The 13103-nt window shown below is 40.5% G+C and overlaps 1 protein-coding gene across 1 annotated transcript in view; it reads left to right on the top strand.

The window, feature by feature from the left end:
* The window catches only part of LOC109968687 (collagen alpha-1(I) chain), an 84556-nt gene that overhangs the window by 39781 nt on the left and 31672 nt on the right, over positions 1–13103 (top strand). The window contains exon 7 of the mRNA XM_020615145.1: positions 11463–12131. Within this exon, the coding sequence (XP_020470801.1) occupies positions 11463–12131 (669 nt within the window). The remainder of the gene's footprint in view (positions 1–11462; positions 12132–13103) is intronic.

Genomic DNA, 13103 nt, shown 5'->3' with positions numbered 1-13103 from the left:
TCCACTCTGGTCTTTAGAGAGGCCTCTGGCAAGCTGAGACAGAAACAAAGAGGTGGAAAAAGGTGATCCATCATTCTGACACTTATCCATGGCTCTGTCAATCCCCCGAGGTTCATGTTGTATTTTATGTAAAGTCTGGCAAGAGTTGCTTATTAAATGACTTTACACTAGATGGATGTTTCCTGTCTTAGCATAGCTAGAATTTTAGCAAAGTCTGAGTATTAACATTTTTCTAAAGCTGCTAATTAATTAACTGATCCTAAAGTCTTGGTTACTTCTGGATTGACGATGAAAAATTCTTTACTTTTGCCAAACAAAGACACTCCTGGTTTTCACCTTAAACCTACATTAATTGGCTGCAAAGTATAGGTCTAATATTTGTGATTAACCTCTTGGCCAGGTACTGTCTGGTTTATAGTTTTGTTTTGTCAATATTGGTTTGTGCATCAGAGACGATAAGAAGAAAAATTTGTTTTTAAAAGTTAGGTTACGAGGTTCTTTAAAACAGGTGTCAAGTCTAACACTGTGGGCCCCATCGAACTAAAATGAGACAGATGTGCAAATTATGACAAATTATGCAGCCTATAATTTGGGCACTTTGCGGAATGTATAGCATAGTAAATATATGTGACCAAGGAGTCTGTTAAATAGCTACAACTTGAGCCATGTTTTGCAGCCTACATGTGTTTACATTTTGCCAAATTAAAAGGATGCCAAATCAGCTATTGCAGCTTCCCGTTTGCATGAGTGCATGGATGTCCAGACAACTATCACTGGATTACTTGGAACCTGAAGAAAACTTAAAAATATGCTCATTTTCAGGCAAGCTACAAGGAGCCTCTTGGTTCTGTGGCCGTCCCTCTACACCCATACAAAATATATATAAAGTACATGAGTAATACACAGTTTACAGCAATACAATGTGCATGGTGCATCAAGGAGTCACTGAATGGAATACAGCACTATGTATGAACTATTTGCCACGTGAAAACACAAGGACAAGACAACATGCTTTGTGTTTGTTGTAAAAAGTGTAGGAACATCTGATTGCCATTCTTTTCTTTTTAAAACAATAGGAAAGTTCTCCACACTGTCAGATTTTCTTTTATGTGCATTTGACTGAGCAGTAACTTCTGCTTGGTGAGGTTTATAAGTACTTCCAGTATAAAGTAAAGTAATTACAGACAAGCCACGAAGCCTTTAAATCATGGAGTAGGACACAAAAGAAAGTTGGATGTTGAAAGAGGGGGTGTTAAGATAAAAAAGAAAGAGGACGTGACTGAGGATTTGGAAAGGATGGATGGAAGAAGTTTCCTCTTGTTTTTTTTCTTTGTCTCTGTCACTGAGAACACTTTTCTCACCATGAGAAGTTCCAACATGCTTGAACTATTTTCCTATTTGAAACTCTAATTTTAGGAGTATCTATGCTGCGAAGATAAATCAACTGTTGTTAAATAGTAGGTGACCAGCCACAAGAGTGCTATATCAGCAACTTGCATTCACTCTCCTTGTGTCTTGCCTGTGCTAACCAGAGCCATTAGGACCCCAATCCCTACAGCACAGGTCCTGAGATTACATTTTCACTGCAGACAGCAGAGATCACTGGAAGCCATTATGGAGCGGTGAGGACAAGGATGTGCCGGGAAGTTTAAAATTAAAAACAATCCTTGATTTTCCCTTGCACATCTGCCCTGTAGTTTTCAAGTGGCCACAGAGGTTGGTTTACCCTGAATCAATTTCCCTTTCCTTTCTTTTATTTATATTACTGTTTATGCTTGACCACCTCTTCTTGTGTTCCTAATAGACATGAAGTAATGTTTCCTGTGACAAAGGGTTAGGCCACAGTTTTTCACATTAATGTAGAGGAAGTCTCCTCTTTGCATCAACCCAGTGGTATAAATAAAGTCAACCTCACAATCTGTGGTGAAAATTTCCACTTAGCTATGGATATTTCACTTAATATGGGCACTGTGGCTTTCCCCTCTTATAACCACCACCAGAGGGTTTTCCCTTCTAGTGGAAATCCCTATACTGGAGGAACCTGCACACTAGAAGGGATTCCCACCGCTTTCACACATTGAAAGCAGTGGGAATCCCCTGGCCCCTGTTTTCCTTTGTTCTGTTTCCCACAATTGGAAGGAGCAGGTTTTTTTTACTGCAGTTAGCGTTGTGCCAACATCTTGCTGTGATCAGATGCTTACTCGCACCTTCAGTCTGTTTTGATTGGCTGAGTGCTGGAGAAACACTGAGGATGTCATGATTAGAAGATCAGATGTGTGCTCTGACCTCCTGTGGGCAAACTATACTGTGGCTAGAATGTAGAATTAAGATATCTGGGTTGTTTTGAAACTTAAATTGTATAGATTTGACAAGGTTACAGTTGTCTCTGTCAGTTTCTTTGTTAAGTCACTCTTCTTCACTGTTCAGAGAGGTCAGCCTCAGGCCTAATGGGCTGGGCTGTATTGTCCTACATATGAGAGATTAGATATATACATGCTATATAGCTGGTAATAGTGGAAGGGTGTGAACACAGTAGAGGTGGAGGTGTGTCTGCTGGGATCAGCCTGCTATGCAGAGGTCTGCCTGTGGGTACAACGTGGACAGAGTTGAAGTGTGACAGACCACTGTGTCTCCTGCAGTCATGCTCCACCATGTTGGATGGCACTTGCTGCTCGGATGTTTTCTGCTGGGTTTAGATGGATTGTATGTACCAGGTCAAAGGCAACAGAATGCAAAGGTACTGCTTATTGGAACACACACAGACTGACTGACTGACTGTTTGCAGTGTTCTTCAGGTCATTATATTGCACACAATGTGGTGATGGACTATTAATCTTACTGAGGATGTTTTCATTCTTTCAGCATAGATGATATTTGTGATTGCACATTTTGAAGTACAAGGTTACATCTTGTGTAGTTTTCAGTTTTAAATCAACCTGAACAGTGTTTTGTGGGTGGTGTCAGGGCTAGGGATGTTAAAATTGTTGGTGTTAAGCCTTTAAAATAAAACAGAAGAAACTCACATTGAAGTATCAAATGCATTTTTATGGGCTGCAAAAATTCTAGTTCTTAGGCCAATAGAAAACCACACCATCAAGAGGTTTGGCTGTACCAAAGACCTTTTTGAGACACATGGGGTTTAGAGGACACTGATAATGGTATTTTATGGTGGCAAAAATAATATCTACATGCACGTGGATTGTGGTTAAGAGCAATATACTGAGCCGTTTCATAAGTCACTGGCTTTTTATGGATTTTTTTGTCTAACTAGTATGAACAACACTAGCTTAGGCAATGGAAGCTAGCAAGAGGTTGCAGAGTAATTTAATTGTGCAAGAAATGTCAAGGGCTCTCCCCCTCCTACCTTCTTCGTACTTGTATATCCCAGGACCACCATTGGTGGTTTGGTGAATGCTTTGATCCCAGCCAGCAGTGGCATTTCTAACATGGGTGGTCCTGCTGGGAATAAAATCCCCAACCATACCAGTGTTAATATTATTCCCTGCTCAACCTCCATAGCTACTGAACTACAATCACAAAAGAAAGTCATACACTCACCTGTGTGCACATGAAAACGTTGACCACACTCGCATACATATAAAGACAGTTTAACATACGTTTTTCTAGAACAATTTGCCTACTGTTTGTAAGGCCCAGCCAGTCTGAGGACAGCCGCATACCTGTGCCCTGGTTAGATTTACGTACATTGCCATTTCATTAGCCCCTTGTAGGAGCATGTGTGTGTGTGTTTTGATGATAGTGCATTAGCCTGCAGCAGTTGTGTTGAGGCTCTGAGGCCTCCACAGCTTTGTCATTGCTCATAAAAAAGGATCTATCAGCTACACATACAGACAGACTCCTGAAGAGATGTACTCAAAGGAGGATAACACGTTGGTTTGTAATAACCGTGAATCTAGTCCAGGTGTGCCCTGTCAACGTCTGGCCTGATTCTAATTTACTGTTTTCACACAAATATTTTGTGCAGATGATCTTCATGTTCTCTCGGCAATGATGGATGATGCTTACATGTATGTAATTGCATCTTAAGCTTGTTAAACATGCCTCCACTCTTAAGGGAATATTTTCCACAGGATTTTGGAACCGGGCTACAGGGATTTTCTCCCATTCAATGACAAGCAGGTTACTGATGTTGGGCAATAGGTTTCTTCCAGAGATGTTGTATGAGGTTGAGGTCAGTGCTCTGTGCAGTCAAGTTCTTACACAGCAGATGGGGAGAGCTTTTTTTTTTAATGGACCTGGCTTTGTGCACAGGAGTACTGCCAAGTTGAGACAGGAAGGTTGCCACAAAGTTGGAGGCGAGCTATTATCTAATTAATCACTCTAGTATTAGGATTTCCATTCCTTGGACACTAAAAAGCCCAAACCATGCCTCAGACCAAAAATATGTGGGCAGGGTGTCTGCATTTTTTGGCCAATACTCTATTTAACACAATTAGAAGAGCTTTAATATAATATTAGAAGATTGGGTTTCAGGAGTCTGTGGGTTAGTAAACTGACATAGCACACGTGCATGATCATGAATGTTTTTAAAGCAGGTAAGGAAAAAAATGGACTTATTTTCTGACAGGACTATTGGGGAATCATTATTGGGACCTGTAAAATAGCTCTGGATGTTCATCAGGCTGCAGCTATGCATACTGACAGACTGAACCACTTGATACCCTCATGGTCTTTCATTCACTGATAGATTCGGGTGGATAGATTCACATTGAAGAGTTTTGTGTTGTTAGCATACAAAGGCATGAGAACCCACATACACACTTTGAATATACACATTGTCCTTGTTTCCTTGAGTCTGCTACTCCAGAGCTGTTAGAAAAACAGTGAGTGTAAACTTTGTCTTGGCACATGATGTGAAGGCTCAGAGAGTTACTTGCTGACATTATTAGTTTTGTCTGACAAGATAACCACTGAGATGCGTGCTATGCAGCATCTGCTCTGTAGATTGTCTTTAATGGAGTTGTATTTTCAACTTAATGGCCCGTGGAGCCCTTAGCTGTAATGTTTGATGTCACTGTCTCAACAGTATTGACTCTTGACACTGGTTTGAGCTCTCATTTGAGACTGGTGTTGTGATATTTAAGACCATGTTAATGATATTGAAGGATTGATGATTTACAAAGTGTAGTCTGTCAGCTGAATTCTCTAACCATCTTCCCAGGTCCATTGGTGGCCTGTACTATGCTGTACTAGGATACAGAAGGCCCCTGGTTTGATATACAGACAGGCAGGATAAATCTGAGTCAGTCTTACCACACTGCAACCACTTATGTACCCCTGAGCAAAGCCTTTAAGCCCCAGTTACTTCAGTTGTGCTGCCAGCAGATCAGACTGGGAGTTGTACAGAGCAGTTTCCAGTTGTGAATATTGTAACTGTGTGAGTTGAGGTCTTTCTTGCAAAAGAGAGCTTCACTCTCAGTGAAACCTCCCTTAAAGGTTAAAAAAGTAATAAAACATAGTATATAATATCATATACCAATATAATTGGGTGAAATAAAATATTGAACCTTAAATTGGTTCCCCCAATTGTTTAGCAATTATTATTCAGACAAGTGTATTGTGCTGTGTATGGGGCAGGTTCTCCAGTCCCTTGGAACAGGTGTGCCATTAGGCCTAGCTGTAGGGACTGAGTCTGCAGTTCACTAATACACTAATACACAGTATTTAACCATACATGCATATATGCTGCTTACACCACAGGATTCTTGAAGCAGTTCTGTTGTCTGTTAATTTCATTTTTATAACCCTGAGACAAGTACATTAAATACATAATGTAGAAAGCAAGACACACATTTGAGCAAAAAGGGGGAGATTTGCCTAAAATATAATGTCAAATAGAGTATGTCTCCCTCTGGTAAAAACTTGAAGTGTTGGATAACTATCGGCTCCTGACTGACTGGCCAACATGTCATAGTACGCTAAGTACGACATGGGCTGGCGTTCATAGAGATATCATGCTCGTGGCAGTCTTAGGTGTCGGTGTTGATCAGAGGAGATCCAGTGTCAGTTTATCGGTCACGGCTAGCTGCCTGACTGTGTCATGGGATGGAGAATGGACTTTTGTTTTCAGTATACTCAGCCAGCTCTCCAAAAGGGCAGGGTTTCACTGGAGATACAGTATTTAAGATTTAATTAAGGCTATTGTTCTAATATTCCAAATATGATGAATGAAAGCCAGGTTCAACAGATTATTTTTGGGTTGTGCTTGGACATGCAATTCTTTCTGATAATATAATCACAGCATGCTCAATTGATTTTTGCCTTACCAAATCCCCGTAACCACATATTGAACCTGAGATTTCTTTTGTAATAACTGTACTAAATCACACAGTGTGCAAACCCAGAACCTTCTTGCTGTGAGGCAGCAGCGCTAACCACTGTGCTGCTGTGCCACCACAGTGTCACATATATTAAAACATATTTAAAATCAAACATAACATCCACTTAAGCTTGTTAAACATGCCTCCACTCTTAAGGGAATATTTTCCACAGGATTTTGGAACCGGGCTACAGGGATTTTCTCCCATTCAATGACAAGCAGGTTACTGATGTTGGGCAATAGGTTTCTTCCAGAGATGTTGTATGAGGTTGAGGTCAGTGCTCTGTGCAGTCAAGTTCTTACACAGCAGATGGGGAGAGCTTTTTTTTTTAATGGACCTGGCTTTGTGCACAGGAGTACTGCCAAGTTGAGACAGGAAGGTTGCCACAAAGTTGGAGGCGAGCTATTATCTAATTAATCACTCTAGTATTAGGATTTCCATTCCTTGGACACTAAAGAGCCCAAACCATGCCTCAGACCAAAAATATGTGGGCAGGTTGTCTGCATTTTTTGGCCAATACTCTATTTAACACAATTAGAAGAGATTTAATATAATATTAGAAGATTGGGTTTCAGGAGTCTGTGGGTTAGTAAACTGACATAGCACACGTGCATGATCATGAATGTTTTTAAAGCAGGTAAAGAAAAAAAAGGACTTATTTTCTGACAGGACTATTGGGGAATCATTATTGGGACCTGTAAAATAGCTCTGGATGTTCATCAGGCTGCAGCTATGCATACTGACAGACTGAACCACTTGATACCCTCATGGTCTTTCATTCACTGATAGATTGGGGTGGATAGATTCACATTGAAGAGTTTTGTGTTGTTAGCATACAAAGGCATGAGAACCCACATACACACTTTGAATATACACATTGTCCTTGTTTCCTTGAGTCTGCTACTCCAGAGCTGTTAGAAAAACAGTGAGTGTAAACTTTGTCTTGGCACATGATGTGAAGGCTCAGAGAGTTACTTGCTGACATTATTAGTTTTGTCTGACAAGATAACCACTGAGATGCGTGCTATGCAGCATCTGCTCTGTAGATTGTCTTTAATGGAGTTGTATTTTCAACTTAATGGCCCATGGAGCCCTTAGCTGTAATGTTTGATGTCACTGTCTCAACGGTATTGACTCTTGACACTGGTTTGAGCTCTCATTTGAGACTGGTGTTGTGATATTTAAGACCATGTTAATGATATTGAAGGATTGATGATTTACAAAGTGTAGTCTGTCAGCTGAATTCTCTAACCATCTTCCCAGGTCCATTGGTGGCCTGTACTATGCTGTACTAGGATACAGAAGGCCCCTGGTTTGATATACAGACAGGCAGGATAAATCTGAGTCAGTCTTACCACACTGCAACCACTTATGTACCCCTGAGCAAAGCCTTTAAGCCCCAGTTACTTCAGTTGTGCTGCCAGCAGATCAGACTGGGAGTTGTACAGAGCAGTTTCCAGTTGTGAATATTGTAACTGTGTGAGTTGAGGTCTTTCTTGCAAAAGAGAGCTTCACTCTCAGTGAAACCTCCCTTAAAGGTTAAAAAAGTAATAAAACATAGTATATAATATCATATACCAATATAATTGGGTGAAATAAAATATTGAACCTTAAATTGGTTCCCCCAATTGTTTAGCAATTATTATTCAGACAAGTGTATTGTGCTGTGTATGGGGCAGGTTCTCCAGTCCCTTGGAACAGGTGTGCCATTAGGCCTAGCTGTAGGGACTGAGTCTGCAGTTCACTAATACACTAATACACAGTATTTAACCATACATGCATATATGCTGCTTACACCACAGGATTCTTGAAGCAGTTCTGTTGTCTGTTAATTTCATTTTTATAACCCTGAGACAAGTACATTAAATACATAATGTAGAAAGCAAGACACACATTTGAGCAAAAAGGGGGAGATTTGCCTAAAATATAATGTCAAATAGAGTATGTCTCCCTCTGGTAAAAACTTGAAGTGTTGGATAACTATCGGCTCCTGACTGACTGGCCAACATGTCATAGTACGCTAAGTACGACATGGGCTGGTGTTCATAGAGATATCATGCTCGTGGCAGTCTTAGGTGTCGGTGTTGATCAGAGGAGATCCAGTGTCAGTTTATCGGTCACGGCTAGCTGCCTGACTGTGTCATGGGATGGAGAATGGACTTTTGTTTTCAGTATACTCAGCCAGCTCTCCAAAAGGGCAGGGTTTCACTGGAGATACAGTATTTAAGATTTAATTAAGGCTATTGTTCTAATATTCCAAATATGATGAATGAAAGCCAGGTTCAACAGATTATTTTTGGGTTGTGCTTGGACATGCAATTCTTTCTGATAATATAATCACAGCATGCTCAATTGATTTTTGCCTTACCAAATCCCCGTAACCACATATTGAACCTGAGATTTCTTTTGTAATAACTGTACTAAATCACACAGTGTGTATCACATCATTTCACTCTTTATTTGATACAAACCCTACTTCTAACTTACTGTACTTTTCCAATGGCAACTTTTGTTTAGCCCTAAAAGCCTCAAAGAATCTGTTTTTGCAGTCATAACGTTTAAGGTTACCAAGCAGCTGTACACCGAATAATAGATAATGGTTTTCAAATCTTCGCTACAAATTCACTAATATGCTGAATTGGATGTTTAATCTATTTTCCACATTAAAAAAACTAAAATGCATTCATTTAAACAATGCTTTTGTGATTTTCTGTGCAGTGCATTATTAAACAAGAAATAAAATATTTGTTCAACAAATTCAAACACTAAAGTGTATATGAATTAAAATAATTTTTACAGTATATTAATAAAACATACCATACTAATGTAAAGAGCAGTATGCATGACTGCTACTGAAAAATAAATTCGAGTAGGCCTATGTTTAAACAACCTCCAACACATTTACTCTGAGCCTATGTACTTAACTTGCATGTAAATGGTTTTACTTGTAAAGCGCTTTTCTGTGCACTGCAGCACACTCAAAGCGCTTTCACATTATTTGGCCATTCAGTCATTCGCACTCCCAAGCATGCACACATTCACATCACCAGGAGCAACTGGGGGTTCAGTGTCAAGGACACTTCAACATGTGAACGGGACAAGCCAGGAATCAAACCACTAATATTCTGGTTAGCAGACGACCCGCTCTGCCTCCTGAGCCACAGCTGACCCCCATGTGACATCAGTGTTTCTGCACACACCTTTATACTTAATTTAGCTTATTGCCTTTAATGTAACCTGATGGATTTAATGTTGCGGTGGACAGAGCCAGCATGGGAAAAATGTAACGCTGGCCATGACTGGCATGTCAGAACACACGGTGCATCACAGCTAGCTGCATATGGGGCTGCGTAGCTGCAGACCGTTCAATGCTAATGCTCATTGCCCATCCCTAGTTTTTATGTAAAAAGCAATTTCTTCACAGATGTTCCATAACAGATAAATAATAGGTTCTCCTTTCTCTTAATGGCAAAAGAAGTTTCTTTTACAATGCTGTGCTGTAGTTCACCTGTATATAGTAAATATGTATTTTAAAAGCTCTCTGCTCTACTCTGGAAAAAGTCTCTGAGCATGCCCGCTCCTGTTTCCCTGTTCCCCTTATGGCTCTCAGCTCTACTTTAGTGCACTCCATTTTACCACATTAGGGTCATCAAATAAAATTTACAGCTACTTGGTCACTTCCTCTTAAAGGTCTCTCTCACTGCACCACTGTTCCCTGAGGCCTAATATTTTTATCTATGTGTGTGTGTAATGCAACGCTATGCAACAAGCCAGGACAAAATGGCTCATAGTGTTTTGCATGTTGTTAGTGTTTGATGGCTACCACGTAACCTTCAACTGCTGTCCTCGTTTTGAAATAATTGAAGTGGCTGAGACTTTGTGACAGTCAATAAAAATAACCACATTTTGACAGCTGATGTTCTCAACCAAACTAATTTACAATGGGAACAATTATAGAACTGACTTATTATTAATCAGTTTTATTCCTATGGTAAAGACTTGAGAGCGACTGCTGTACATGGAAACACTGTCTGCCATAATGTGAAGGGTCAGTGATAGGTTTTGCATCGGAGAAGTCTGATCCCGAAGCTGTCCATTGTGCCAGAAAAGGGAATGATACTCTAAGAAGGGCTGAATTAAGGCCTGAAATTTTGCCATTTTCTAACTGCAGAAGGTGTCTAAAACAAACTTTGATCTCACCTGCTGCCAGGTGGGTGATGAGGCTGAGGACGGTTGGATGGGAGGAGGTGTCAGTAGTTCATATTATAGTCAGAAATGTTTTTGTAGCTCGAGAGAAGAGAGGTTTGTCATTCTCTACAACAAAACAGCAGTGGTGTTCCAACCACACTGTAACACAGCTGAAATTTCAGTGTGATACCTGATCTATGGCTATTAAAGTCAAAGATACAACGAGGCTCCAGCTTTTTGGAGGGTTAGGCGCTCACACTAAACATAGACTAACTGGTTTGGTTGCATTAGGAGACTCATTGCAAACCACTGAAATGTTAATTAGTGACAGTACATTCAAGTGTTTTGGAAAGAAATGAGACATAATCTCTAGTAGTGTGCAAGTTTGGATGGCAGATGGGTCAGGCCTAGCTGTCGTGAAGAGCTGAAAAATGATTCGACCCAGAGGGAGATGAAATGATTCCAGATGTCAGTGAAGAGTTCCTGACAGACTTCAAGAAGGGAAGAAAGCCTGCAGCTGTGGTTTTTCTGAGGGTTATGAGTTGCTTTAGGAGACAAATTATGTGTCGTAAACATGAGCAGTATCAATACAACAACACAATTTCTTGTTTGTGTGTATGGATGGAATGGGAATGCTTATTATACCTTATATCATCACTGATTCTTTGGTCTCATCTCTTATTTTGGGTTGTTTGTGCCTCACTCTTCTGCAGATACAAAGTCTCAGTCCAATACTATTCATTCACTGTTGATTTGTCTGTTGATCTTGTTAGGAAATCACAACAAAGTCATCACAAAAAAAAAACCACACAATAAAACATCTATACCCCATCTAGTTAATGACATCAAAACGCATTACAAACCAGATAAACCACTATAGTAACAACTTAAAACTGGTGGTTGAGCTCCAATTCTTATTTTGCTTCTTAACAGAATGTGTTCCTGCACAAAGATGGTTCTCCAGGGGATGGGACTGTGCCTTCAGGACCCAGTTGGAAAGGTTCAGTGGTTCGTGGGGAAGTCTTTTTGGTGGACGAGGACACTGACTTGTTGGATTCAGTTTTCCCAAATGGCGGACAAGTGAACCCTCAATGGAAGTCCCCCAGAAATGGACTTATAGGAAACCAGAAGGGGAAGCCTGAAGTGTCCTTCAAACATTTGGATGAGAATATTACCACAGAGAAGAAGACAGATTCAAGTGAAAGGGCTTCACTGTTGTTCCACAGAAAACCTTCCGATGACATCATTGAGCTGGACACTGAAAATACCCCTAAGAAGTTCTCAGTGGGATTTGCTCTACTTCCTAAGAGCTCACCAGAACCCCAAATATCCACAGACTCCAACAAACTAAGGGAGGAGACAGATGAACAGACCAGGACTGTCTCACCTACACCCTATATCATCACCCCTGGCCCATCTGGAAAGGAAGTAGATGGGGAAAGGGGGGGCATATCTAGACAGAGCACCACTGGCTATGACAAGGAGCATCCTAGAATTGTGACCATTGTATACAGAGATGGAGATCTTGTCTGGGGCTCAGATGGTAAAATCTACCAGCTACAGAGAGGACCACCAGGCCGAATGGGTCCTCCAGGGCCGGAAGTGAGTGATCTTATGATCCCCTAGCTGCACTAATGCCCTTGTTTTAATTCTGTTATATTTATCAAAGTGTGCTACAGAGTCAGAAGTCTTGTAAACTGCTCAATGACAAATTATGGTAGTATTTTTATTATTATTGCAGTCTTGTGTTTGTGGAAGGCCAAGACTTCTTTCACGATGATTTAACAGCAGATTTGGTGTATTATATCAGCAATATCTGTTATTGGATGAGAGAGTCTGTTTATGCTTTACAGTTTACAAGAGCTGTTCTCCATCAGCTGCCATCTGAATCTGATCAGGAAAGGTTATGCTGCTCAAACATATGCTGATCCACATGTCTTTGATCTAGCACTCAAAGAAGTGCATGTTTTAGGAGTGTGAATAGTTTGACGTGGTGTTCCTCATTATGTCTTAAATTAATGTATCTGATATTTGATCGGTGTCATGGGGTAAAGTCTATTCCTACAATCCAGTCAGGGTGTAAGAAGTGGATCATCACAGGGCCTGCAGAGCAAACAGAACCAGAACCAGACTGCACATCTGGCCATGTCTAGGCCAGTCTCTGAAGTTGCCCTGCCAAAAGATCTAGAGGTTCACTAAGCACTATTACTATGATTGGAGCCGGCTGTAAGGAACATGAAGGACGTCCTTTTGGGTACTCTCCTCATGTACAGAATCTCAGATCATCCTTGTTTAGATTGTTGTAGTATTTGTTAGCCTGCAGCATTAGCTTCAAGTATTGTGTTAAACTTGGTTTATTTTTATTTAAAAACATGGTACTTCTGATTGGCTAGCAGGTATATTAAAACCAGATGCCTCAAACAAAGATCTGATCAACAGTTTAACTACTGCTAAATCAATAAAAACTCTAAATCAGTCCGCTCTGCTCCACTCAGCACTCCCTCTCCATGCTCTACTATGATCTGCTACACTACGCCTCGCTCTGCCCAGCTCCTCAGATATTTATTATGATAT

This window comes from Monopterus albus, unplaced genomic scaffold, assembly GCF_001952655.1.
Source record: "Monopterus albus unplaced genomic scaffold, M_albus_1.0 scaffold158.1, whole genome shotgun sequence".
Lineage (NCBI taxonomy): Eukaryota > Metazoa > Chordata > Actinopteri > Synbranchiformes > Synbranchidae > Monopterus > Monopterus albus.
This window is presented reverse-complemented; position numbering and strand designations above follow the sequence as displayed.